The sequence below is a fragment of the Camarhynchus parvulus genome, chromosome 15 (assembly GCF_901933205.1).
Source record: "Camarhynchus parvulus chromosome 15, STF_HiC, whole genome shotgun sequence".
Lineage (NCBI taxonomy): Eukaryota > Metazoa > Chordata > Aves > Passeriformes > Thraupidae > Camarhynchus > Camarhynchus parvulus.
In genome coordinates this window covers 11,477,209-11,503,362 of record NC_044585.1, presented here as the reverse complement: position 1 = coordinate 11,503,362, position 26,154 = coordinate 11,477,209, and the positions used below count along the sequence as shown (strand labels likewise).

Genomic DNA, 26,154 nt, shown 5'->3' with positions numbered 1-26,154 from the left:
CTTTATCAGCTTATTTGATCTCTTCGTTAAAAAGCAAGTTCAAGTTGTGATAACAGCACATCTTGCCCAATCAGCAAACATAAATCCAGTTTAAATGCTAAAAAAAGGGTCACATCATACTTGGCTACCTCTACAGGGCAAACAGAGGCCATACACACCTGATCCCATAAACATTTTTGGGAAGAACCAGCTCCTGAGTGTGGAAAGTTGTTGTGCCCATCTTGTGGGTGACAGCTCTCCCATTTCAGCAACATCGGAGGCAGTTCCTGCTTACAACACTAATTGGGAACTTCCTATAAACATTATTCATCTCTCTCTACAAGGCAAGAAATCCAGAACAAAAACAATGTGCTATTAAAAAAAAAAAAGGGAGAATGCTTGGCTGTGTAATACTCTATAAATATTTCTGAGCCACCATAAAAAAAAAAAAAAAGAAAAATAGTTCCGATGTTGTAACAATTACACACTTCAGACTCTTAAAAAACAAGCTGGTGTTTAACCTGAGCTCTCAGCTATAAAAATAGCTCTGTTAATCTTGGCGTAATTCTGTGTTTTATTTCAAGATAAAATACATTCCTGCAGAGTCAGATCTTCTTGCCACTTGTGGGTCTTTCAAGCACTCAGGAGGACCACGGGAAAAAAAAATTAGGTAACTTTCCATTGTAGCTGCTGGGTCAATGTCTTCAGTCCTCACAATTACCTCTGTGTTGGAACCAACTTCTTCCTCTGCAGAAAATGGAAAAGATTTTTATTAAAAAGCAGGAACATTTCCTCTGAAATATCTGAAGCAACCACACTTATGTGAATTTACTACACAAATTTTCACTCTGCAAACAGAGTAAGAACATGGAGTAAAATATAAAGAGGAAAAGGTAAACAAAATACTTCACAGAAAGGGAACAGTCTCAGGGCCACCATTGGGATGTTGGGAAATAAAACCTTTCCAGTTGGCTTTCAGGAAAGGAGTGATCTTTGTGCCCCAGGCCAGCCACTGAGTCACCATTTATGAGCACTGGCACATGCTGCTGTGTCCAAAACTTAAAATAGCCTTTTCCTCACTGCTTTCCTCCTGAGTTCTTCACTCTCCCCCACCCAACCTCTCTCTACAGGCAAAACAACTGACTGATGAGAATGGCTAAATCATTGGCAGCTAGGGAGGAAATTGCCCTAATGTTTGTCAGTGCACCTGCCCTCAAATGAGTTTCAAAGCAATTTAAAACCAAACAAACACAACCAAAATCAATTCAATCGCTTCTGTATATGAAACTGCACAAATGTTTGGTTATTTCTGGACCTGCTCTGCATCAGATCTAACTGATCACAGTGATCCAGTGCCTTTTAACACAGAAAGAAAATGAGAATTATGCATTAGCCAGTGACTTGGAGAGCCACTCATGCTTGTCATGGATCTACAGTGGATTGTGGTGTGTTTGTTCCACCAGCTCTTTCTCACTTGAGGCAAATGTGATTATTTCAGTAGGCTCAGCGTGCTCTCCCCACTCTGCTGCCTCAGCACGGGGCTCAGCACTTTTGGGGATTTGCTCCTGAAGCTTTGTAACATCAGTGGTTTCAGGATGCAAGTCACAGTGCTGGCTTCAACCTATAAAACCCCTGGCTGCTTTTACCTCAGGGCTCTGTTCAGGAACAGAGGAGCTCTCTGTGTGCACAGGGAGGTTTGGCATTCCAGCTACTCAGCACCCATCTCCCCCAGGTGCCCCATCAGCTGCTCTCCTCAGACCCCACGGCTCTCAGAGCAGTCTCAGTGTCTCCAGGCTTAATGCAGAGCCAGCAGAACACCAAACCAGCCTGACTCCCCTCCCCAGGACACAACCAGCTCAGGGACTGCAGCTGGAATATCCCAGAGAGAACTGAGCACCAGATTCCCATGGGATGGAGGCTGATCCACAACTGGTGTCACACAGTGTCACCCCCAGCTGGCTGTGGGGTAACCTCCCTTTGCAGGCACAGTGCTTGTCAGCACTGGGAGATTTCTCTTTTTTTTTTTCTTTTGGCCAGTTTCTCTCCTCATTGTTGCTGGTTCTTATTCAGTTTCATGTGGTGTTCAGGATTTTAACCATATCTGGTTACTCTTTTGTCCTCAGAACCAGACAAGGTGGTGCCTACTGCAAGCATCTAATTCTAATGGGAGAACAAATAATCAGAGAGTGAGAAATTTCCTGATTCAAAAAGAAAAAAAAACCCAATCTGCTGTGGGCAAGGCTGCTTTGGATATTCTGAAACAGCTCTATTCAATACATTCTACTTTTGGGGCTCTGAGCACAGGAACAGTATCCTAAAACAGCCCTTGGCCTTGGCACTGGAAAAAACTTCCCAATCTCTCCTTCAACAATGTTCACATCCTTGATCCTGTTATCTGTAACACACAGAAGGGTTTTAACTACAATAAGGAGAGTGCAGGTACTGGGGAATGAAGCTGTGAGATCTGACTGCCCCAAGGATGAGGAACACACTACAGAAAAGTTTAATTATTTGGCTAAAGGAACTACTTGCTGTTACAGTACTCACAAGAGTTTTATTTGGAATGCACTTAGAATCCTGTTTTAGGCCCATCTCAAAAATCCATAAAGGGTATTAATATTGCAGATGCATTTATAAAGAGGGAAGCAAACAAAAAAAGATCAAGCTGAAAACACTTTCATGCTCAGGGAACATCACAGAGAAAAAAAGGAAACTTAGCATCTCTTTCTTCTGCAGCAGGTAACTGGCTTCTGTGAAGAGCTCTGTTGTTTCTATTGTAATGTAAAAACACCACATGGAAATCAAAGGACTCAGAGAATAAAGTTTCCAGAGCTGCCAGGTTCAAGCTGCTGAGCAGCAGGGGTACAGTTCTTAATTCCCCCTTCTCCTCTCTGTCCCAGCGGGGCACAGAATCCAACATGTACCACTTCCCCCTGATTCAATTCTAAAGGCTGTATTTCATATTTATTCCATTCTAAAGCTCAGTTTAAAACAGCCCCAGGTAAGCCTGGTTTGAAGCAGGTTAGCTGGCCTGCATAGATTAACTCGAACATGCTTGACGAGTTTTTGCCCAGAACTGCTCTGAAAGGAGATCAAAGTTGCACAGATGTGGCTCAGGATCTGCTCCCGCCACTACACATGAGTTTGCTTCATTTTCTATCCACTAAAGCTGAAGGAGAAGCCAATTTCCAAGCTCAAAAATGCAGCATCAGATCCTAAAGCAGAGTCATGGGCAGACAGAGGAGCTGAGCTGTGACGTGCCAAGCAGTGAGCAGGAGCCAGACAGCTGATGGGGCTGGGCAAGAGCCACAAGCAAGCCCTGTGTGCAGGGAGCTTTTCAGGAATCCTCCTACTCAGGAGGCTTTGCAAAAGACTAAACTGCTGCTGTTTTTGCCACTGAATGAAATCCTGCAGAGGAACTTCTGAACAAAATATCCTTTCAGTTTCTGCAAACGCTGGCACACAACTTTTACAGTCAGGCCCAGCACAGCGAAGGGTTTATGGTTCTGAATGTTATAAAAATGGCTTTGTCTGCTCCTTACAGCAACGTTGTTCTGGCCAGGTTCATCTAAGGCTAAAAGGAGTGCAACTTTTTGCAGGGAGGTGAAATGTGTGAGGATGAAGATGAGGGTTCAGCACTGCTCTGAAACCAGGAGCCTAAATTCTCCCTTTGGGATATACACCAGCACAAGTGTGCTCATTGCTAGGGACAAAAGGTACAATGTCCTTGTCAAACAAGGTAGAAATTCTTATGGATATTTACCCACCAAACAAGTGACCCTTTCTCTGATTACTTCTGCTGCCCAAATACTCAACAGGAACTTTATCAGCACTTGTGCTCATAAAACAAACTCCTATGACAGCTACATACAGGTTCTTTTCTTTGACCACTGAATATATTCTCTGACCCTGCAATGAAGGAGCTAAAACTACCAACCCACAAGAACTCTGCTTTTATTGAAGCTGAGCTTCTGGTTTAAATTCACACCTGAAGTATCCTATATATTCCCTATACTGCCCTCCTTTCTATGAATATTATAATAAACCAGTTCTGACTGTGAGTCTCTGGGACAGCAGAGCAGTGAGTGTGTGCTGAGCCTGAGAAATCACCTAATTTGCTTCAGGTCAAAAAGAACCAGTGTTCACTTTTTTCTAGACCTCCTATAGCTTGCCCCAAAATGACTTCTGCCTTCCATCTGTTCAGACACATGCAGGAGTCAAATCCTGTCATGACCTTAAACAGCCAAACAGAAACCTATAAAAAATTCAAGCACTAAGACATGCAGGAATTGTCTCACAGATAACCAATATCCTCCTCATGCTTTGCTAATGCAGTGCAAGCCAAGCATAAGGGAAAGGATGTTTTCAATCAGCATCCCTGAGACCTCACCCTCATCCTGGGAGAGCAATCTGTACCTTATTCTTGTTGGTGGTGTTGGGAATGCTCGTGTGGAGAAGGCTGAGCTCCAGATCAGTCAGCATCTGTCGGGACTGGGCCAACGAGCGCTCCAGCTTCCAGAACAGGGAACTGGTGTCCTGCAGGACACAGACAGGGAGACAAAGTTAGGGAAGGATCTTTTTTTTGGAGGATTTCAAAGAATTATAATGCACCAAGGATTAGCATTTTGATTTTGAAATGTTTCTGTTCAAAATACTGCAAAGTAACAGACTGTGTCTAATTGCTGGTGTTTCTGATAAACACAGAGCTCTCTCCCAGTGCCACTTTAAACAGATTTCCATATACAGGTATATTAAGCATTCACAAGAGAGGTGCTTCAGGGATAAAGGGGAGAATAAACACATGAGAAACAGGGAGAACCAAGCAGAACACGAAAGAAACCGTGTCCAATAGCTTCTGATAACTGCATCCACCTGTACCCAGATATTTAGTGGAACTACCAATTAGCCAGCATCCATTTTCCTCAGGCTTTTCATTCCAAAACCTTATTAATTTTAAAAAAAATTCTTTTATACTTATGCTGTCCAAGACATACTGAGGCAACAAGGAGCTATTTAAAAAAAAATATGTTATCACCTTTGCCATAAGCCTGCTGTCTCATCATGTGAGTCCCCAGTTCCATGCCTGGAGACATTTGCATTCCTACCATCAGTCATAATTCCCCACAATTCCCCTCAAAATCAGTCAAGGACATTGTGCAATAAGATACTGACTGTGTTCATGCAGTATCTCTTTGTTGGTTTGGTCACTGCCAGGTCATTGATGTCCAGAGGGGAATCTTCATCAGATGATTTCCCAGAACTTTGAGTCTTGTTGCTCTTCTCAGTGGATGCCAAAAGAGGAGAAGCCAAGTGGAGGGAATTCAGATCCACGTTTTCTTCACTGTTAAAAAAAAATTAAGACATTGGCAGAAGCAGCATCACCATCCTTTTTAAACTTTCAAGGGGAAATCATGGCACAACATAAATAACTGTGGGCCCTGAGCCAAGCAAACCAAGAAGCTTGGGAGATTACCCTGCTCCTCAGAGCATTCCCATGTTTAACAGCTTCCCTAGATCACTTTCATCCTCTAAGGACGAGGGTTTGACTTTCAACCAGTCTCAACCAGCTCCATGACCATGTGTTTGAGTGTGTATTTAACCTTGCAAAGAGCACACTAAAGGCAAAACTTTGTTCTTCCCAATTTCTGCTACTCACTCCCCTCTCACACCCAAATCCTTTTGGTTCTAATCAACCATTAGGCAAATTAATATTTGTAGGTGTACCTTTCAAAGGAATTTCACAGTTTTACAGTCATCATCTCATGTCAGAGATCACAGGAGCGCTTTACCAAAGAGGCTTGGATTTATTTATTTTTAAATATAGGAGCAAACCACATTAATAAACTTCTGAACACAACAGAAGCAGAGTGCTAGCCCTGCCTGGACTGGCAAATAATGAAAAAAGATGTGCATTTTAAAGCAAATATTCTCTTTGAATTGATGACATTTCAGTAGATACTCTTTAGATAATTATTTTGGTGTAACAATGCATTCCATACCTGACAAGACTATTAAAAATAGGTGCATTTTTAACTGACATTCAATCTAGGAAAAAGCCCTCATGAGGGTTGTCGGCTCATGAGTGTCTGCTGTGTCCCATTTCACTTCTCCCATAAAACACTGGGATAAAACAGGCTCTCCTTTAAGAGAGAAAAGCTCATGTCTGTGTTTCTGACAAGGAAAGGTTCTGTGGAGCCGTGAGGGAACAAGCCTGGAACAGGGATGTGAGGAGATGAGATGAGCAGGGAAAACACACAGGTTGGAAAGGAAGGGGCACAGGTTTGATTCTGAGGCAGGGAAATGGCTCAGCAATGGGTGGTTTAGTCCAGCCCGAGCAGAATCAACAAGTACCTGCTGATGCTCCATCTGTAAAATGAGAATTGAGATAAAAATCCAAAGGCAGCAAATGTTGGCCCAACATAAATGAAGTCACCAAGTCAGAGCACACAGAAATGATTCCTGCACTCTGGGATTTCACAATCCCTTCTGCCATTGGGGAAGGCATTTGACTGTTAACAGCCTCCTTGTTGGCCGTTCCAGAACTCAGGAACTCATGGCAAAAATATTTGCTGGGATGACAGGGAGGTGCCAGCACCCTTCCCTAAACACAAACTACATCATCAGCACTCTGAAAGCAGCAATGGAAAACTGGAGGATCCAGATCCAAGTCCCAGGAGGAATGCTGTGCTGGTCTGTGCCATTAATCCCTTCACAGAAGCAACACTCCTGCCTTCCTCCCATGTAGGGGTGAGGATTTATTGCCTGCCAAATCCGAGTCAGCAGAGGCTGGAGAGCAGACAGTCAGGGATTTGCACTGAGCCAATCCATCTCCAATTAGCAGGGCCCCAGGACCAAACGTGGGCATCAAGAAAACTGGAGAGCTCAGCAGCAAATCCCAAATGGGTAGCACAGCTGCCCCCTAACTGGAGGATACCTTCTAGCTGCACTGCCCAGGTTGAATTTGTTCCTTTCCCCTTAAAATTCACTCAAGGACAAGACAAATAGGGCAAGACAAGAAGTGAAAGCAGCTTTCATGATGCAGCCTCAAAAGGGATTTAGAGGGATGGCAGTGTGTCATTGGTGCTGCTGGGGAAGCTGATAATGAAGGTCAGGGTAGACAGAAGGGGAGTGGAGTCTTTCCAATGATTTATAGGCAGTGGAAACTAGAGAGAGCCCACATGGAGTGTGAAGCTCAGCTAAGGCACATGGGAATGTGCCAGGCCAGCATTCTTTTTCAGTGGCTGCCCATTCACCTTGTTTCTGAGCAGGTCTGTCTCACTGCAGCAACAATTCCTACAATATTTCTGTTTCAAAAGCCACACAGAATGAAAGCACCCATACATCAGATCTTTCCATTCCATAACATTAATCTGTTTGGATGCTGGGCAGGCTTGCTGGCAAACACTGTGAGCAGGTTTAAACAGCTGTTCATTTACTGTGCTTGTCAAACCACCAGCTGGAAGGCTCCTCTCCTCTGGCTAAAAAGCAGCTATGAAATCGCTGTGAAACTTCAGGAATCCTTCTAAAATAGAGTTGGGTAAATCAATTTTTTGAACAGAAATAGAGGAACCAACAGAAAAATCCACAGCAAGTCCCAGCTCTGAATGCCTTTGCTTATGCTGGCACAAAGCCACTTCTGTAAATGCAGAGCAGGTTTTTTATCTCGGAGACATTCCAACATCACTGAGGCACCTGGGTCTTCTTCTGACACTTCTCAGCATTAGAAACCTCATCCTGCTCGTCCCCAACCACATGTCCTTCTCCTCCCACAGCACAAACAGAAGGATAGAGTCCCACGAGCTGCAGAGTGGACAGATTGCTGTCCTTTAAATCTTGCCATCTCATTTCTTGCCCTGACAGAGGCAGCAGCCTGTGCTCAGAGCTGTGTCCTACATTCCTGCCCAGCCAAGATCTGATTTCTCAATAGAAGTAACACAGTCACTAAAGCATCACACAAAACCTGCATCTGTTTCTTGCCTCACAGAAAACATCACTGTACAAGTCCAGCTCTGGTCAGAACATATTTTACCCATCAGAGTTATGAGTAACACCTGGGATTCAAAAAAATCTTAAGATTTTCTCAATTAGTTTATTTGGCTAAAAGTTATATGGTATTGCAGCTTCTCCTGCCCACACAGCTCTTGGGGATAAGAGAGGAAAAAAATAAATGCATAAAAATAGAATCATGATACTTTAAGAGCTATTTTTATTTTAAATTTGTTACTTTTCAGGTTGAAAAACTAAATTTAAAACAGCAGTTACTCTAAACATAGCTTGAGCTAATACTGAGAGCTTATACACCTAAGTTTCTATATAGTCTAGCTTATGCTTATTTCTTAAAGGCAACAAACTCATAACCTTTTTGAGCAGGTACATTTCATCTCTTGTGCAGTCTCCAAACAGCTGTAATCTCTTCCACGGCTTGTATTTCCATCTCTCTTTTTGGGCTTGAAAATCTCCAGCCATTCCAGATCTGAGAGTGGCTTCCACTGTTTGTCTTTAATTACAATGAAGTTATTAATACTGGAATCAGAGTCAGACTTGCAAGTGGCAGGAGTCTCTCTGCTTTTTTGGCCAGACTCAGTGTCAGATCTCTCTTCCCAGGTTTTGTTTCCATTATCAGTTTTGTCAGACGTGCTGCTGCTCTGGATTAAAGTGCTTTGCAAATCTACACGAGATTTGATTTTAAGCCAACGATCATATGAAGGCAAAGACACCTCAAAGGTTTTTTGGTCTGTGCTTTTCATTTCATTTTCTCCAATTTCCCTGTTTCTCAATGGCCTTGTGTTGTTTACCTCATGAAATTTTTCACTGTCTAGCTCATCAAAGCTTGATGTAACATCCTGCTTTTCTCCTTCTTCCACAGGCAGGGCCAAGCCTTTCACGGCTTTTTGACACTGGTTTAACAACGCTGAGGCAGTTTCCTCCAAGTCTGAAGCATTCAGTAACTGTCTATTATCTACTTCACACTTCTCAGGGGTGGCTTTTACCCTACTTGCTGGAACTGGTGCAGTTCCACACTCCTCGCACATCCCGTGGCTGCCCTCAGTCCTACCCTTGTCTGTCTTGCTGCTGGGGCTTTCAGAGGCAGAGAATGTGGCCCCTGAGCTACAACGGCACGACAAAAACAAGTCAGAAACACTGCAGGTAAAGAGCATCCCCAAGTGCACTCCTAAAGCTCTACAGAACACGGGCTCTGCCACGGTTCTGCAGCAGCTCACACACCACCAGGCAGCTGTACCCTGCCAAAACCCCACAGAAAATCTGCCCAGATTTGGCTGTTACTTTTCAAAACCAGTCTGAGAGTTCCCTCATGTTTTAATCACAGTATGGTGATTCTGTGTGAACCTCCAGGGTGTGCACCGATTCTCTAAGTTTACTTCCTAAAATAAACTTTGCTTTTTAAATAAAAGTAGTAGGGAGCCAGGTTAACACCCCTACCACCAGACTATTTCACTTTCTAAAAAAAATCATGAGCTGTCTGGCCTGCTACAACACTTGCTCTGTGACTGATGTTCATGGTCTGTCCTGACCAAATAAAACACAAGGTACTTGACAGCTTCACTGGATGTTTGTGGTCGAGTCCAGCAAAGCCATCCTGACCCAGCACACACCCCTGTTAGGATGTTAGTTGGGGCTGAACAGTGAAGTCTCTCTTTGAGGACAAACTATTTAAGAAAAAAAAAAATTTAAAATGTCTTTACCTCTTTCCACTTGATGCATTTTCAAGTTTTTGCCTGGATTCCTGAGAGCTATCAAAGTTGACATGGAGGAAGTGCAAGTCCCGCTGCTGTTTTACACAGACCTGTCAGAGGCAGTGAGGGGCACTGGTGAATATCTGGGTGCAGGAAATCATCACCAGGTAGTACCAAAAACATCCTCAAAATGTTTTTAAAAGCCAATGCCTGTAGTCAAATTATTGACAAAGACTTCCAAATCTAAGAGACCATCTCTGCATATATTTAGGAAAATAATGTTTTGCAGCAATAAACAGGATTTCTATGAGAAGATTAGAATATTCTTCTAAGATGGAACCACACTGAACAATAAATAAAATATCATTACTGTTACGTGATATTTAATACATGTTGTTATTATGTTGTTCACAGCTACAGAATTACAGGACATGGATGATGATCATGGGATTTGGCTTAGACTGCAGGGGTTTTTTTTGTGAAGCTAATGGAGAAGGTAACTACCCATCAACTATTTGCGATTAAAAAATGGAACATGCTTGGAGAACCTCAGCTGAGAGCAGGTGAACACACAGGGTTTAGGTTGTGAAAAAAAGACCTGCCAGGACACTGTGTCCCTTACTGTGCTGAGCTCACCTTGGGCAGGTGTGTGATCCCAATCCTGCTGCCCTTCACGTCACTGCCCAAGCCTGGAAGCACTTTGGGTTTTTCAGCTTAACCCCAAATGAAATAAATCAACATTCTACAGAGATCCCAGCAAGGCACAAACAGATTTTTGTTCCTTAATCAAAACTATCTAGATCTAACTTTTTTACACTGTTCCACACAGGTCTGATGTTCCTGAAAATGCTCCTCTGACCTCGGGGCAGGAACACAACCAGGGCTGTACCTGTCGCAAACTGGACAATTCTCTTTCAATCCGCACTTGCTTCGACTTGGCAAACTGAAAAAGTTGATCCTTTCTCTGGGCTTCTTCCACTGTTTCAAAAGATAATAATTGTTTTTATTACCTCAGGTGAACAGACACAAAGTAAGTGCATTGCTAATGCTGTGTCTGTAGCAGTAGGAGGTAGTACAAAACAAAAGCATTTTCTTAAGATCAATGGGATCTGTTTCTCCTCCAGATAAAGAGAGCACAAAACCCACAAGAAAACAAAAAATCAAGTATTTTCCTTGGACTTTTCCTCAGCACCTGGCTTCATGTTACTAGCAGCAATACTGTGCTTCACTGACTGATTTATTTAACGTTTTTAGAAATGAAAAAAGAAATGGGAAAGAGGGAAAAAAAAAGAGGAGAGCATAAAGGAAATTCAGTTAATTAATTTTAATTCATGCACATAGAGAGAAGTGCAGCAAAACAATTCTCAATTTTATTGGTTTTAAAATAATGAGACATGGCATCAATATCTGACAAAGGTCAAATAGCAGACTAAAAGTGATAGGCAAGGAAATTATCTGACAGCAGAGGACACCTTTGGCCACCTCATCTTTCAAGGTCTCTGTGGTTTTCCCCAAGAATATTGCAGTGACCTTTCCTATCCACTGCAGCACCAGATGTTCTTCCACCCAAACCCAAAGGTATTATAGAGAGCAAGATGCAGTTTACCCAAGCCTGCATATTAAACCAGCCTAAACCAAAGCCACCACCTAAAGAAAGCAACGAGAAGAGAAAGTCTCAACATTTTCAGGAGAGTCCCCTGAGCCACTCATTCCTCCCTATATAATCACTTTGGTGAACTTTGTGCTTTCACAAGATTTTACAAAGTGTCCCTGCAGAAGCCCAGATATTGCTTCCACAGAAGAATGGCACACCAGGGATATACTTTTATTAAACTGCAAGGAAGGCAGGTAACAAGCTGCCTCCTTCACAGATATCAGTGAATTGCTGCCCAGAAGTCTCTGAGCTGTTGAAAGCCAAGGCATGAAAGGCCAACTGCCCACCCTCACCTGCCAGTATCAGCTCACTCCTCAAGCAGCCGTTTTCTTGTTTCAGGTGACTGATTTCTTCCTGGTTCTTGCTGCTCTCTTTCATCTTTTCAGAGAGGATATCTGCAAAACAAAATGTAACATTCCCCAGAGTGAAAAGGAATTGTGCTGGCCTACACTAAATTAGGTGCCCAGCAGAAACATTTACCTTTCATCTTATTTACTTGGCTCATGACATCGTTCAGTGTCACCTTGAGGTCTTGGTGCTCCCTGTTGCGAGTGAATTCATCCAACTTTGCTGTACGCAGGGCATTCTCCAGGGTTTTAAATTTAGATGTAACCTCAGTAATCTGATCAGTTGTTTCAATTAAGGCCTTGTCCTGAAATAGGAAACACACTGAAATCTTATTTTTAATATCATGGATGGGTTTGGACAAAACAACAGTAAAGTCATCCTTCTGCAGTAAAGTGATCCACAGACTTCCTTCTGAGATTTTGAGGAAAAAAACACACCAAATTAAATCTTGGAAACAAGCTTGTTTATGAAAACAAACCAGTTTGTTGCTGACCATTTCCCCCTTCTCAAACAAGCCTAAGAATTAACCATGAGTGAGATCACCAGGGACAGAAGCCTTGTGGCACAGTCACTGCACTGCAGCTTGACCACATTTAGTGCCCATGAACTGACAGATGTTACAGATGTTACCTTCATCTGAAGCATAGAGAGAAGCTCCTGTTCCCTGGCTTGCAGCTGGCCTGTTTTAGCAGACAGTTCCAAAACTGAGCAGTGGAGACTCTGATTTTTCTCCTAGTGAACAGAAGTAAGTGTCAGCCCTTACTTCAGTCATTCAAAGTTATTATTTTTCCCAGCAAATGCATCCACAACATTATTGAAACATGGTGAGTGGCAATGTGGGATCCTGAGCAAACTGGAGAAAAGAGGACTGGAGGAAAAATTGCTCCCCAACTTGCTTGTGATCAAGGGTCTTAATACCCTGCATGTCTCAGTTTTGGAATGTTACAGTTCATCACAGGCGCCCTGTAAATGCATGGATTACAAAACCAGACCATCACTCAACCCCTACCTCCAGAGCCTGGCAGTGAACAGATGAATCTGTGACTTTTTGAGTGAGCTCTTTAAACTTCTGTTGTGTGCTTTCAAGTGTTATCTTACTGTCATTATGCTGGGATTCTAATAACTTTAACTTTTTGGTCAGCGATTTTATAACTGCATTTCTCTCATTCAGCTCACCTGAAAAGGAAGGAGACGAAGTTATACATGAAAAAAGAGCTCAGAGGCTGTCATGCAATTTCTTAAATCTCAGAAATAATTTCACCCTGTGTTTTAAAATCACACAATTCAAACCTGGATGCTTATGTTGCACACTCTGAAGGAGGATTCCCCATGTACCCAGGTCAGATGGAAGAGGAAATGTGTGGTGAGCTCTGAACTGAGACTGTTCAGAGCCACTAGGTGTTTTGCTGGGTGGTTTGTGTTTGTTCAGAGCTGTGCAGCAGAACCTCAGGGCACAGGGCTCTGTAACTCGCCAGCAGGCTGCACATACTTCTCTTCCTCCACATTTATTTAATCAGATTATTTTTTAAAGAATTCACAGAACCAATTCACACATTCAGACAAGAAAGAGTCTGATCAGATCACTTCAGCACCAGTGTGGAAGATTAGATCTCAGATAAACAATAAATTTTAAGGCTGAAGGGTAGGAAATGGGATCCTTATATGATGCAAAACTGTTATTGAGGGGTTGAAGCACCTGAACATATTTAATAGACCAAGATGTCGTTCTTGACATCACAGCACTTACTAGTTAACGAGCTGCATCGTTCTGCTAAAGTCAGTATTTTTTGGCGATCATCTTCCCAGGCCTGGATGTGCCTCTCATGCACTTCCACCATGTCATTGAGCTCTTTGTCACGATCTTTCAGTTCTGCAATTAAAAGCTTGAGCTCCTGTCTCTGCCTCCTAATGATGCTGTTCTTGTGATCGGGGCTAAATGCCTACAAAAGGTGAGACACGGAATGCATTTCAACACAAGGAAGTGACAAATTCTCTCTCATAATAAACTCGAGGGGTTTATTTTTAGTTGAGCTATGTTTCTATTATAAATAGAGACCATTCCAAGAAGTTCCTTATGCTCGTGGTACCACCTGTGGCCCTTGACTGAAGCCCTTTGCAGAACGAGGTACTACCACCTGTGGTCCATCACTCAATCGGGCAGCAGCACAGTGAGCACCCTCCTACCGAAAATAGAGCCGATTGTTAACGGCACTTTCATCTTTTACCTGGGGCGAAGCAGAACGCTGTAGTGATGAACTCATAGGGGACTGGGGGCCAGAGCTCTGCCAGGCATTCGTGGAACCGGGAAGGCTTCAAGGATGTCACGTTCAGCATGGAGGCTCCCCCGCCGCACACCCGTCACGGCCCTGAGGGAGCACAAGCGGCCTTGGAGCGGACGGGCCGGGGCCGCAGGCCTGAGGGGGGGCCCTGAGCTGCCACCTCCGGGGAGCGACCCCCGCTCCCGGACAGGGCTCCCCCGCTGTCCCGCCCGGCTGGGGCAGCCCTTCCTAAGCCCATGGGCCTCCCTTGCCCTCCGGTTTTACCCCCACTCATTACCGCCGGTTAGCCCCGGTTGCCCCGGCCGCCCCTGACCCACCGGCACCGCCCGGGCCCCGCCCGCCGTTGGAAGAAGCTCCGCCCCCCGCAGCGAAAGGGCCGCGGGTTCGAGTCCGGGGGCTGCCGGTTCGAGTCCTGGAGCCGCGGGTTCGAATCCCGCGGCCGCCTCCTCACCCCGGGGCTCGAGCTGCTGGAAAAATGTGATAATTAATAATGTTGTTAATAAGGGATGGAGTAAGAACCAGGCTGGAATGGGGGCAACTTCCCTGTGCAGCGTTAAATGGGAGGACTGTAGAGATGCAGGCTGCTCTTGAGAGCCACTATTTCCAACGACAGGGATGGAGTTATCTCTCCAGACACACCCATGGTTTATAAATAGAAATCACTGAAAAAAGCAACCTTACAGGAGGAGAACAGAGCATCTGACACATCACCCCCCTTGGCTTTCAGCTTACCGAGGCTCTGCAGTGACAGGAACAGGTCACTTCCAGGACCCTGCCACCAGGGAGCATTTATTGTTATTAAATGGAACAGTGAAACAAAAAGCACCAAATCGATGCCCGAGGCTGTTTGTGGGAGTACAGACAGCAGAGCTGGCACCCCACCCCTCCTGCTAACATGGCCTGTGGAGTAGTGCTCACTGTTAATTTGTGTTCATTACTACCATTCTTGAATGAGCAGCAGGTTAAAAGCATAAACCTATTATAACTGCCTCACCTAGAAGCCCAGCAGGGTTAGGAGATCTTTGGAATTATGAAAATAGGATAAATTTTTAAGTCATATTCACAGATTTCTCAGTGTTTCCACTTAATAATTCAGTCGGCAGGGATGTAGAATGACCACTTCAGGATTCACTGTTCTTTCATTTCTAACAAACCTTTAGAATGTTTGTTCCATTCCGATTTCTAAAATTTTCTCCAGGTAAATGAGTGGTAAAAGTGTCAACATCAGCCACATGCCTTATTCACTTAAGCTCAGCAGAAAGGACAGCAGATGAAAAACAAACTTTTAATGCCTTCAATTCTTATTTTCCCATAAGATAGGTAGAGTAGAGGAAAGCAGATGTAAAAAACCTCAGATGTAAAAAACCTCAGAAACTATTCAGTGAGGAACAGTAATTTTATTTAAATCTACTTCATGCTTAAGCATGGTAGAACCCCAATTTAACTTTGGCAAATATCACAAAAACCCCCAAAACAAAAAAAGAAAACCAAGCAGCCTATACAGAACAGTGAGAATGCCAAGGACATGGGTTCTCCACAGTTTCACTGCAGAGCAAATGGATTTAGAAGCCTCACTTTTGCTATATCATTTATAACCATATAATTAAATAAAGGTAGTCCTCCACTATCACTTCTTGACTTCTCCAAGATCTTCAATGCTGTCATCATCCACCTAGGGAGAAAAAGCCACAACACAGCAAATTAAGTATTTTCTCTTCACATGCCTCCTTCAATGCACACCCTGTAAATGTAGTGAAGTGTGGCAGAAGTGAACAGCCCCATTCCAGATCCCCTGCTGTAAATCCTGGGTGAGGGACACGTGCTTACAGGACACAGCTGAGCCTGCAGGGCTGGGAATAAAGACAGCCCTATGGAGCTAAACCATAAAGAATTCCACTTGGGAAATGCCAGGACAAGGGAGAGTCAGAGAAAACCCTTGCAATTACAACTCTCAGCTTTAAATGTCAGTCCAACCCACACTGGCTGATCTCTTCTGAAGCACAAATGTGTGGGGCTTGGGGCTTTTTTGTTTGTTTTAAGTTTGCAATATTTTATGAGGTGTTGAAAAATAGGATGGCAGTGTAAGAATACTTAGACACTCACTGTTAAGAAATGGTCACAAAGAAGGCACAGATATTTGACAGCTGCATTTATTCTGACAGGCCTCCCTCACTCTAGTGTGGGAATGCAACAACTGCTCTTTTATTTTTGTGCACCAATCTGTGCTGCCAAAGATGAATCCCTTTTCCAAAATCATTGGTAAATCACAGGCTAATGTGGAAAAGTCTGTGTCTTCCTGAGAGAAAGAAAGGTTTATTACCTCAGGCCACTTCTCCTGGATTACATCAATAATGTCATCTGTGAAGTCCCCCTGAATGATGATTTCATCTTCTCCTGTTACTGAGGCACCGCAGGAAAATTTCTGAGCAAAAAACCTTTGTGCTTCCTTAAGATCAATCTCTGCCATGGGGAAAATGAACAATTTAAGTACAGTTGTTGTCATAAAAATATCTTCTCAAGATTAAAGCCAAAATCTTGTTTTAACTTGAAAAAGTAGTGGCACTTCACAGTTGAAGCTTTGCTAGAGTTTCCACTGAAAGCCAAGTCTGTTGTTTACACCCAAAACATCTGACTCTACTGATCTACAAATGCTTCAAGGTAGAAATTGCTGAATGTCCTCTACATGCTCTCTTGAGGTGAGTCTGCACCCTGTTTCAAAAAAACCTGTAACCCTCCTTGTCTGAAAAATCACAGCAATAAGTGCCTTAATAATTTATCCCTGTGGGAAGTCAGTGTACTGTTAGCCTTGGAACTGCTAAAAGCACCTTGGGACTTCCATCTACAGCTGGAAGCAGATTCCCCAGTGGAATACAACCAGAAGAAATATCATGAGATTAAAGGCAGGCACATCTAATACCAGGAGAACCCAAACTCACCAAATGTGGCAAGGCCACACACTCTTGTGACGTATTTTTTCTTTGCTCTGGGAATTTTAGCTATCGTAACTTTCTGTGGTACAGTCTTCTTCTTCTGTTTTATCTGACCCCTTCCACCTTTAAAACAGAGCATAAGGTTACATGATTAATTAAATTATGTCATAGTTCATCAAAGAAAAAAGCATACAAGGTCAGATTTTGCCCCTATAAACAAAGAAGCTGTTAACTCCCCAATACTATTGCTAAACAAAAATGTATTTTGCACATTGTCTGAGATTTACTATTATTTAAGAAAGATCCCACACCATCAAAGTCCAGTATTATGGGGAATAACAATATATACATGTCAAATGTGCATTCAAGCACAGGTTGCACAGCAGACCCCCACTACAATCAGCAAAAAAAGGGCTTTTCCCCACACTTTACCAATCACTGTGTTCGGTCTAGATTTACATAATTCTAGAAATAAATCTTTCTTTGATATTTCCCACAAGTATTTTAACATCCTCACGGTTTGTGTCTGAGGCAAAGCAAGCTGCTCATGCCCATTTCCTGAGGCCACAAGGTCTTGCTTTGGCCCAGGCTGCTGGGTTAAACAGCAGATCAAGTTCTGGACACCTGGGCACGACCCCACAGTGAACCAGACAGGGAAATGTGAGCCAGCAGCCAACGCCACACTGTGAGAGCAGCCAGCCACAGCACCCCAACCCCACTCCATTTAACACCCACCACCTCTCTCCTGCCTGCTCCTAGGCCAGCCTGTGGGAACACTCCCCATTTCAGGCATTTCTGAGTCAGAGTAAAGCATGCAAAATGTACATTCCACTCATCAGGAGTCTTCAAGCCAGATTAAGATCTCAGCTAACTTCGTGTACAGTCACCATGTTATTCCAGGGTAAGCAAAGTTTCATGTTTCTGAGCCTTCTTAGCATGAAAACCTAAAGAATTTATGACAAGTAAACCAACCCCTGTGGCTGTTTCTGTTTCTAACACACAGCACTTTCAATTCTGTTTTATTATAAACTGGTGTCTGATAATTTTTAGACAGTAAATTTCTGCCTTAAATTTCTTCATTGAGTTTCTGCAGTGTCTCATGAAGTTTGTGCTTGTTTCCCCTCACACTCTTATGGTCACTCTTACACCATCCTACTTAACACCATGCTGCAAGTTTTCATGAAACTTTAGATTCTAGGAGAAAAATCACCAAATATTTTAAATACTTATTTTAGAACCAAACACCAGACTGAAAACTAATCATACCCACACCTCACAACAAATTAATGTTGAAATAAAATGTCCTGCAATCTCTGGGAAAAGCACCCAAGTTACAGAACATGAATTACTGTTGTCACTAGACATTGCCTGCTGAGAAGGTAAATTAAACTGGTTTCCAAGATACCAAAAATAAAACAAAAATATATGTGGCATAAAATATGGAACTTACTGGGTATTAGCCATAATTTCTGGAGCATTACACACAACTGACACTGCACAGGCAAATACACATTAACAGCTCCAGAACTCTGATTTATGGTGGAAAGCATGTTAATTAATTCAGCAGAAAGAGCTCCAACGATTGAAGATAAAAGTGTGTTTAAATTGTTCCACATAACTTTATATCTTCCAAAGCTGAGTTTTGAGAATGTTTTTCATTAGTACTGCTGGGAGAAGACACAGCTGCTAATGGAGACACAGGTAACAGATTTTAAAGCACAAAACCAAATCCTGTTCCGTGAATACAGAGAGGTGGAAGGAACAAAGGCAGAGCAGAGTCATGAGGCATTACCAGAGGGGAGCAGCCTTTGTTCCACTCTGCAAGCAGCCCATAAAGTGCTGCTCAACAGAGCTCAGCATTCTGGGAGAAATGCCAGCTGATTCCAGCTTGGGAGGAGCTGCTCCCTGAGTGTGACAGTGGTGACAGGATGCAGGTCACCTCTCCCTGCCTGTCCCTCCTCTCCAACATTTCCATTGGCACAGACCACAGGGAGGAAGATATTCCCTATATATTCCCTATATTCCAGGGCTAACCACCAAAATGCAAGGAATTGTGCCCTGCTCCAGACCAGCAGGTGAGAAAGGGATGCCCCAAACTGCTTTGAAATCAGTACCACAATCAACTATTTAGACCTTGCCTCTCTTTTGCTTCTTCTTCTCCTCTTCTTCTCCTCCGCCCACATTTCCTTGGCCTTCTCCAACCCCAGTTTCCTGTTTAGGTGAATTTTCTTAAATGCAGCAGAAAGGAGTGAAGGGAAAAAAGAACAAAATTAGTGATCAAACACCCACAGCCCTGTAGGAACAGAAAGTAATTAAAGTGATATTTTGATAAATCAGTAAATTATGCTGAAGTGCAGCAGCCTTTTGACTGATGCATGTTACATCTTCATTACAGTATTTGTGCAAATTAGACTCCAGAAAAGCCTCAGCTCCAAGCTACAGTGACAATTTCAATAAAGGCTCTTGCACAGAGAGAAAGAAATTAATGATAATGTTAATATTAAAACTCCAAATGCAAACAAATAAGTTCCCCACTATTAATGGCCTTTCCTCCAGCCATCCACTGTAGACTGGAAAGACACAAAATCCAATAAACTAACTCTGATGGAAAATAAGTGCATGGATGTTTACGGCAGGATTCAACTATAAATGGATTATTTAGTGTTTTCTGACATTATAAAACTCATTTCAGAGCCTCCAAAGCATTAACTTTCACAGGATACAGCAGGAAAAGGAAAGAGATCAGAAGTGGACAAGCTCAGATATTTCCAAATATGTCCAAGGACACGTATCAGTTGGAAAATAGAAAAGACTCTTACCTACTGTAAGTTTTGCAAACTCATCTGGAAAATTCTTTTCTAACCATTGTCTGCATTTAGTCACATCAGGCATGTATTCACAGTACTAGAGAAAAGCCATATGAATGTTGTTAGTGGAGGAATGACAAAATACATCACAAATACACCAAAATAGGGCATAATAGGACAGAAGGAAATTTGGACAACAAAAATTAACTCACCTCTGTTGGCAACGAACAGACTGGAGAAAGAAGGGGGGAAAAAAGAACAGATTACAAAAGCAATTTTTTACTTTTTACTTACAGCCTTAGTAATTAAATTCCAAATGGTGTTTCAAAGTCAGGGATGGGTTCTTACATAACTTCTGGTTATAACCACACACTGACTCAAAAACATTTCTTTATTGTTGCCACTCCACACTTTAATTCCTCTCTAATTAGACCTGTGCTCACATGCTCTGCATTAGGGTAAGACCTTCACAGCAAGAGCTGCCAGTCACTGAGGGAAGGGGAGGAGAAGGCTGGGAAAAGCTACAGAACAAAACACCACTTCTACCTGAGGCACAGGAGACACTGAACAAAGCACCAGGTGGTTTGGTCAGCTTTCCCTTCTCCAAGAGCTGCCAATGTCCCAAAGAGGGGACAGCCAAACCAACTGTGCAGGGCTCTTTCCTACTCTATTCCAGCCTGAAGCAGAATGACATTCATATCTAAAAACACACCTGCCGAGACAACTTACTTCCCTTTAAATCTCACCCACACAACTACAAACGGAACGAGTAAAGAACACTTCCAAACACAGTACAGTTTAATTTATTCCATTTCTCGCCATCATACTAATGCTCAGAGCTTTTCTGTGCTAATGGCTTCCTGCAGGAAGAGATGTGTGCTCCCACTCCTGTCCCTGTGTGCTGCCACTCCTGTCCCAGGGATGTCCCTGTTCCAGCACTTGCCTCCACAGTAGAGCACTCGCAGGGGGTAATCAGCATCGGACCTGGCTCCGCTCCTGCCGTCCCCTCTGCACTCAGGGACCACGGGCTCGGCCACATCCGTGGCCATGTCACCGACCTGTGGGGCATGGGGGACACAATCAGCACCCAGGCTCTGGGTTTGAGTCAGTCACAGCCCCCCCAGCTTGAGAATCCCAGAGGAAATAGGGGCAAGTGGCAAAAGAGAGGGAGATATCAGGGAGAGGAAAATGGGAGTCAAAAATAATGAAAACATGGGGAGAACTGCTACAAAGGACACCAAGCAGTATTCGAGTTCTGGCACGTAAGGGGAAAGAAGCCAAAGCACCACAAAATGAAGAAAAATCTTTCAGAAACCCACATGGAATTAGAGAACACACTGGGTTAAGGACAATTCAGTGAAGTATCATGTAAAATCAGTGGCACACGAACTGTGGGGGCACTGGGGGCAGGTACCTCTTGCATATTAGCAAAGGAAAGGGGTCATTTAAATCAGTGCCTGAAGAGTCACAATCTGATCCAAGAACACTGGGAAAAAAAAAAAGCCAGCATAAAAAAAGGAAAGCAAACTCAAGCCACTAATGGATGTAACATTGGTTTACACACACGTTTTCAAGTAAGGGACTTAGAAGACAGCAGTCAACAAGGAAAGAGTTCGGAACACACAGGAAATCCCCCAGGACGGGGGAACAGACAGGACATGGGTGAGGGAGCTTGGGGTGTCGTACGAGCCGTGCTGAGCGGCGAGGAACGCTGAGGGAAATTCCCGAGGCGGTGGGCTCAGGACAGAGGGACAGGGACAGAAGGACACGGTGAGGTGCTGGGTGTTCGTGAGACCCCACAGAGGCCCGGGGGGCGCTCGGTGGTCCGGGGGCAGAACTGAGGGCGGGTCGGGGGAAAGGTGCCGGGACACCGGACACGGAGGGGATCACGGACACGGTGGGATGGGGGAGCGGGGGGATCCGTGAGGGGAGAACTGAGGGGATGGGGGAGCCGGGGGGATGCGGTTCGGGTACCTGAGGAGGGGCGGGCTCGCAGGGCGGGGCGGTGCCGGGGCTGACGGTATGGAGGGCGCCGGGAGGATGCTCGGTGCAAGCACCGGGGGGATCCCTGCGAGGGGCGGCGGCGCCGCGGCTCCGGAGGAGAGGGAGCGGGCGCGTGCGGGAGCCGCCCGGCGGGGGCTGAGCGGAGCGGGGCGGGGGGCCCGGGGGTGGTGTCGGTGTTACCGGAGGCCCCTCGGGCCGCGCCGGGTCCCGGTCCCTCACCGCGCGCGCACGTGCGCCCGCCCCAGCGCCGCCGTCTCGCGAGAGGGGCGTGCACGGTTTGACCCCGCCGGCTCGCCGTACCGCGGCGGGCGGGGCCATGCGCTGAGCCGTCACGGGTTAGGCCGAGCTACGGGGCGCCGCAGCGGCCATTCCCCGCCGGGCCGCCGCAGCCATGCCCCGGTACGCGCAGCTGGTGATGGGCCCGGCGGGCAGCGGGAAGGTGAGCGGGGAACGGCGGGGAGCGGGGGCGGCGGGAGCCCCCTGACGGCTCCTGACGGCCGCGTGTGCCTTGCAGAGCACGTACTGCTCCACCATGGTGCAGCACTGCGAGGCGCTGGGCCGCGCCGTGCAGGTGGTGAACCTGGACCCGGCGGCCGAGCTCTTCAGCTACCCCGTCATGGCAGGTGAGCGGCGGCCCGGGCACGGCTGGGCTCCCAGCCAACCCCTGCCCGTGAGACCGGATCGGTTCTGTTCCTCTAAAACGGAGCCCGTGCAGCAGTGGGGGAAGATGTGGGAAAATCGTTTCAATAAGATAGCGTGTGAGCCTTAAATCTCTGAATAATTCTAGTCTGGTAGTAAATAGTACTCAGAGATGTCAGAGATTAACGCGCTCTTGTACCAGGGATAACTCCTCGCATCAGGGGCTGTTGCCCTGTGTCAGCTCCTGCTCAATCGCTGTATTTACCTGCGCCAGTGATTGAGATGTACGGGCAGGTGCCTCAGCTTTGAGAGCAACAACAGTGTTTGTGTCTGCACAAAGATGATAAAAGAAAAGTGCATCTTGACCTGGCCACATGCAGAGCTCATTCCCAGCCCGCAGAGCTCATTCCCTGCCTTTGGTGCCGTTTGTGTGTCACAGACATCCGCGAGCTGATAGAAGTGGACGATGTCATGGAAGATGAGTCCCTGAGGTTTGGCCCCAATGGTGGCTTGGTGTTTTGCATGGAATACTTTGCCAATAACTTCAGCTGGCTGGAGGAGAGCCTCGGGCACGTGGAGGATGACTATGTTTTGTTTGATTGCCCAGGTAAGCACGTGCCAATGTTTTGGTATCGCTCTTCGTAAGCATTGGAAAATTTGGTTGTAGACTGTTGTGATAATTCCCATTTTGTTGAGGTGTTAACAGTTGTCAGAGTCACTTTCAGGTGTCTCAGGAGTGAACTTGGTCCTGGGCTGAACTGGGTGACTGCACAGATGTTTGGTAGCATCATCAGCTGTGGCAACTGCAAACTAACACTAACTGGAGACCAAAAGAGGAAAAAACCCCTTTTATTTCTTTTCCACTTCACCCAAACACAGTCAGAGCTGCCTGAAAAGAGGGTGCTTTCCTCACCAGTTTTTATCTAAGTGCAGTTCCCCTGTCTACATATAACTGTGGACTGTTGCTGTTTGCTTCAAATTGCAACCTGTTAACATCCTGAGTGTGCCCCAGGTCAGATTGAGCTCTACACACACCTGCCAGTGATGAAGCAGTTGGTGGAGCAGCTGCAGCAGTGGGAATTCCGTGTCTGTGGAGTTTTCCTCGTGGATTCTCAGTTCATGGTGGAATCTTTCAAGGTATCCATTTGAAATCTGTTGATAAAGTTCATTTTTATAAAGAACAACAAGTCTGAGCCATTCAGGGAGCTGGGTTTGCCCAGAGGAAAAAATTGCCAGGGCCAGGGCGACGTGGTTGCTGTCATCAGCTGCCTCAGGCACAGCCTGCAGCAAGGACAGTCCCAGATGGATGGAAAGACAGCCAGCACTGTGAGAGTGCTCAGACTGGGACAGGCATTCACAGAGTCAAAACCTGACTGGGCAAACCCCAGAGCAGCCTGGCCTGACCTGGAAGTGCTTCTGTTTGAGCAGTTGTAGGAGCCAGGTAACCTCCAGAAGTCCCTTCCAACCTAAATTCTTTTGTGATTCCATGAGAGCTTCCTCAGACCCCAAGAACAAGCAGGCCACCTTCCCTATTTAGCAGTAACTGTCCCAAGAAGGGTTTGGGTTTTCTTAATGCTCTTTTCAGTGGCAGATCCATATTTGAGGCTCCAAAAATTGAGAGGGTACTTGGCACCTCCTTTTTCCAACAGAGAGAATGATTCCTCACATGGCTTTGTGTCCATGTTCCATATATTCATGACCAGATTTGGCCTGTGGGTGAGTGTCCTGCATGTTTGTGTTGTGTTTTTCTGTACTTTAATACATCATTTCTCATCCTCTTCAAGTTTATTTCTGGAATCCTGGCAGCTCTCAGTGCAATGATATCTTTGGAGATCCCACAGATTAACGTCATGACCAAAATGGATTTGCTGAGCAAGAAAGCCAAGAAGGAAATAGAAAAGTAAGTTCCAAAAAATTATTTACTCTGTAGTACAATATACTGAGGCAAAGTTCACTGAAAGTTGAGTCTAATGTTTCCCACAATTAAAACATACTCTGTTGGAGTGGAAGAAGATGGATTTTGTTTATTTCAAACAATAATCTTTAAACATCTGTGTAGGCTGGTTAGTTTAGTCAGAGTCAAAAGAATAGCTCCATGTTTGTACTGATCTCTGGATTTTTCTGTAAATAATTTATCTTAGATCTTTTTTGTCATTCTGAATGACAAACTTTCAATGTTGATGATGACTTTGTTTCTCCAGGTACTTGGATCCAGATATGTATTCTATGATTGAAGATTCTACAAATATATTGAAAAGCAAAAGGTTTAAAAAACTGACCAAATCTATATGTGGATTGGTAGGTATATTGCTTTTGAGCTGGTACCCTAAAATTCACTATCACTTTTTGCCCCTTTTAACTCAGTTTTTTATTTTTTCAGATTAGCATGAGATTCCTGATACTCCTGATATGATACACATGATATCTGGATTATAGCCAATACATTTTCTTTGAATTCTTTTCTGTTGGCAATTTTGGGAATTTGCTGCTGTGTAGAACTTAGGATTGGTAGCCAGGTGTTCTCAGTAGGGAATTGTCATTGGTTTGCAGTGTGACTTTAAATGGTATTTTAGAAGTCCGGAAAAGAGTGGTTTAAGGAAGTGGCTTTGAGTGCTGTGATTGAGAATGAACTTTGTGCATTTCCCTGCCAACATCCTTTGAATCCTTGTGCAGATTGATGACTATGGCATGGTTCGATTCCTGCCTTTGGATCGCTCTGATGAGGAAAGCATCAACATCGTCCTGCAGCACATCGACTTCACCATTCAGTACGGAGAGGATCTGGAATTTAAAGAACCAAAGGTAAGGGACTGTTGGTGAGAAGATGAAAAAATTAAAAATATCCATAATAGAAGTTATCATATAAATATGTTCTTTGCCATGCTAATAAATTATTGTCTTAGTATGGTTTAAAATAAACCATGTTTAGTCTTTCAATGACAATGCTTGTATAATCTTCATTTAGTTATAAAAATGAAATTCTTTAATATCATCTTGCAAATGCAGATTGATCAAATGGTTGTTTAAAAGTATTGGTTTGATTTTCAATAACAGAGTTTTAACCTTCAAATGCCAGAAAGGACCACTGAGATCACTAAGATGTTTTCCTGCATGACTGTTCAAAGTCTCCTAATGATTCCTGTGTTCATCCCAGGAAGGTTTATATTTTTCTGGGGTTTTTTTACAGGAATGTGAAGAAGATAAATCTCCTCTTGTGGATGAATACTTTCAAGATCGTGTGGATGAGTAAGAAACATGTTTAAACTGGGAGGAAAATACTTTGTTTTTAGTAAAAAATAAAAAATGAAATTAAAAAACCCCAACCCCTAGACAAACACGCTTGATGTTTTATCTGTAAAATAACTAATATTTATAATGGAGAGTGAGTTACATGAACTTGTAACTGCTTTAATAAACAATTTTTTTTACTATGCTTGTGTGTGTTATAAAATACATAGACCAGTGTTAGTATGTATAAAAAAGCGAGATGTTCAACAGACCAGCAAATCCTGCGTATCTAGAGGAAAAGGGCTCAGAAAAGTCTTGATCTGGCTGAAAGTTGGGGAAACTACCGTGGTTTAATTCACCTCCAGACTGCCTTGGGATGAGCCATGCTTGGGACATGTTGAAAGGATAAACCCCAGCCCTGCAGTTGAATTATTGTGACTCACCTTCCAAACCTCCCCCTTTTGTCTCCCTGACTCATGCCGGGAGTCAGATACCAGGGGACAATTTCAGCAACCCTGGCGCTCAGGGAAGGTAATGGTTTGACAGCAATTAGAGTGTGCATCTTAAAGTATTGTATCCCTCTGAACACAG

General features: G+C 44.3%; 3 protein-coding genes across 5 annotated transcripts; 1 reads left to right on the top strand and 2 right to left on the bottom strand.

Moving 5' to 3' along the window:
- Positions 1-583: 583 nt before the first annotated feature.
- CCDC62 (coiled-coil domain containing 62) lies at positions 584-14,293 on the bottom strand. 2 transcript variants are annotated; one of them, XM_030958982.1, is made up of 11 exons: positions 13,902-14,195; positions 13,424-13,616; positions 12,686-12,852; positions 12,307-12,408; positions 11,809-11,980; positions 11,622-11,723; positions 10,564-10,652; positions 9,684-9,784; positions 5,152-5,320; positions 4,396-4,515; positions 584-726 (listed from the first exon to the last, which is right to left on the bottom strand). In XM_030958982.1, the coding sequence occupies exons 1-11, from the start codon at positions 13,935-13,937 to the stop codon at positions 697-699; spliced, it is 1,281 nt and encodes a 426-aa protein (XP_030814842.1). In that variant the 5' UTR covers positions 13,938-14,195; the 3' UTR covers positions 584-696. The 2 variants fall into 2 exon arrangements, with proteins under 2 accessions (XP_030814842.1, XP_030814841.1); XM_030958981.1 differs by lacking the exons at positions 584-726; positions 4,396-4,515; positions 5,152-5,320 and adding exons at positions 8,240-9,087; positions 14,273-14,293 and having other exon boundaries at positions 13,902-14,042.
- Positions 14,294-15,330: 1,037 nt separating this feature from the next.
- On the bottom strand, positions 15,331-21,944 carry DENR (density regulated re-initiation and release factor). Of its 2 annotated transcripts, none has more exons than XM_030958765.1 (8): positions 21,877-21,944; positions 20,636-20,750; positions 19,905-19,924; positions 19,705-19,789; positions 19,024-19,113; positions 16,892-17,008; positions 16,276-16,415; positions 15,331-15,627 (listed from the first exon to the last, which is right to left on the bottom strand). In XM_030958765.1, the coding sequence occupies exons 2-8, from the start codon at positions 20,739-20,741 to the stop codon at positions 15,583-15,585; spliced, it is 603 nt and encodes a 200-aa protein (XP_030814625.1). In that variant the 5' UTR covers positions 20,742-20,750; positions 21,877-21,944; the 3' UTR covers positions 15,331-15,582. The 2 variants fall into 2 exon arrangements, with proteins under 2 accessions (XP_030814625.1, XP_030814626.1); XM_030958766.1 differs by having other exon boundaries at positions 21,667-21,902.
- A 64-nt stretch (positions 21,945-22,008) lies between these two features.
- Positions 22,009-25,768, top strand: GPN3 (GPN-loop GTPase 3). The gene is made up of 8 exons (XM_030958763.1): positions 22,009-22,135; positions 22,211-22,319; positions 22,775-22,942; positions 23,348-23,472; positions 24,120-24,235; positions 24,537-24,633; positions 25,009-25,137; positions 25,523-25,768. Exons 1-8 carry the CDS (start codon positions 22,088-22,090, stop codon positions 25,583-25,585), a joined length of 855 nt encoding a protein of 284 aa, XP_030814623.1. The 5' UTR covers positions 22,009-22,087; the 3' UTR covers positions 25,586-25,768.
- The last annotated feature ends 386 nt before the right edge of the window (positions 25,769-26,154 follow it).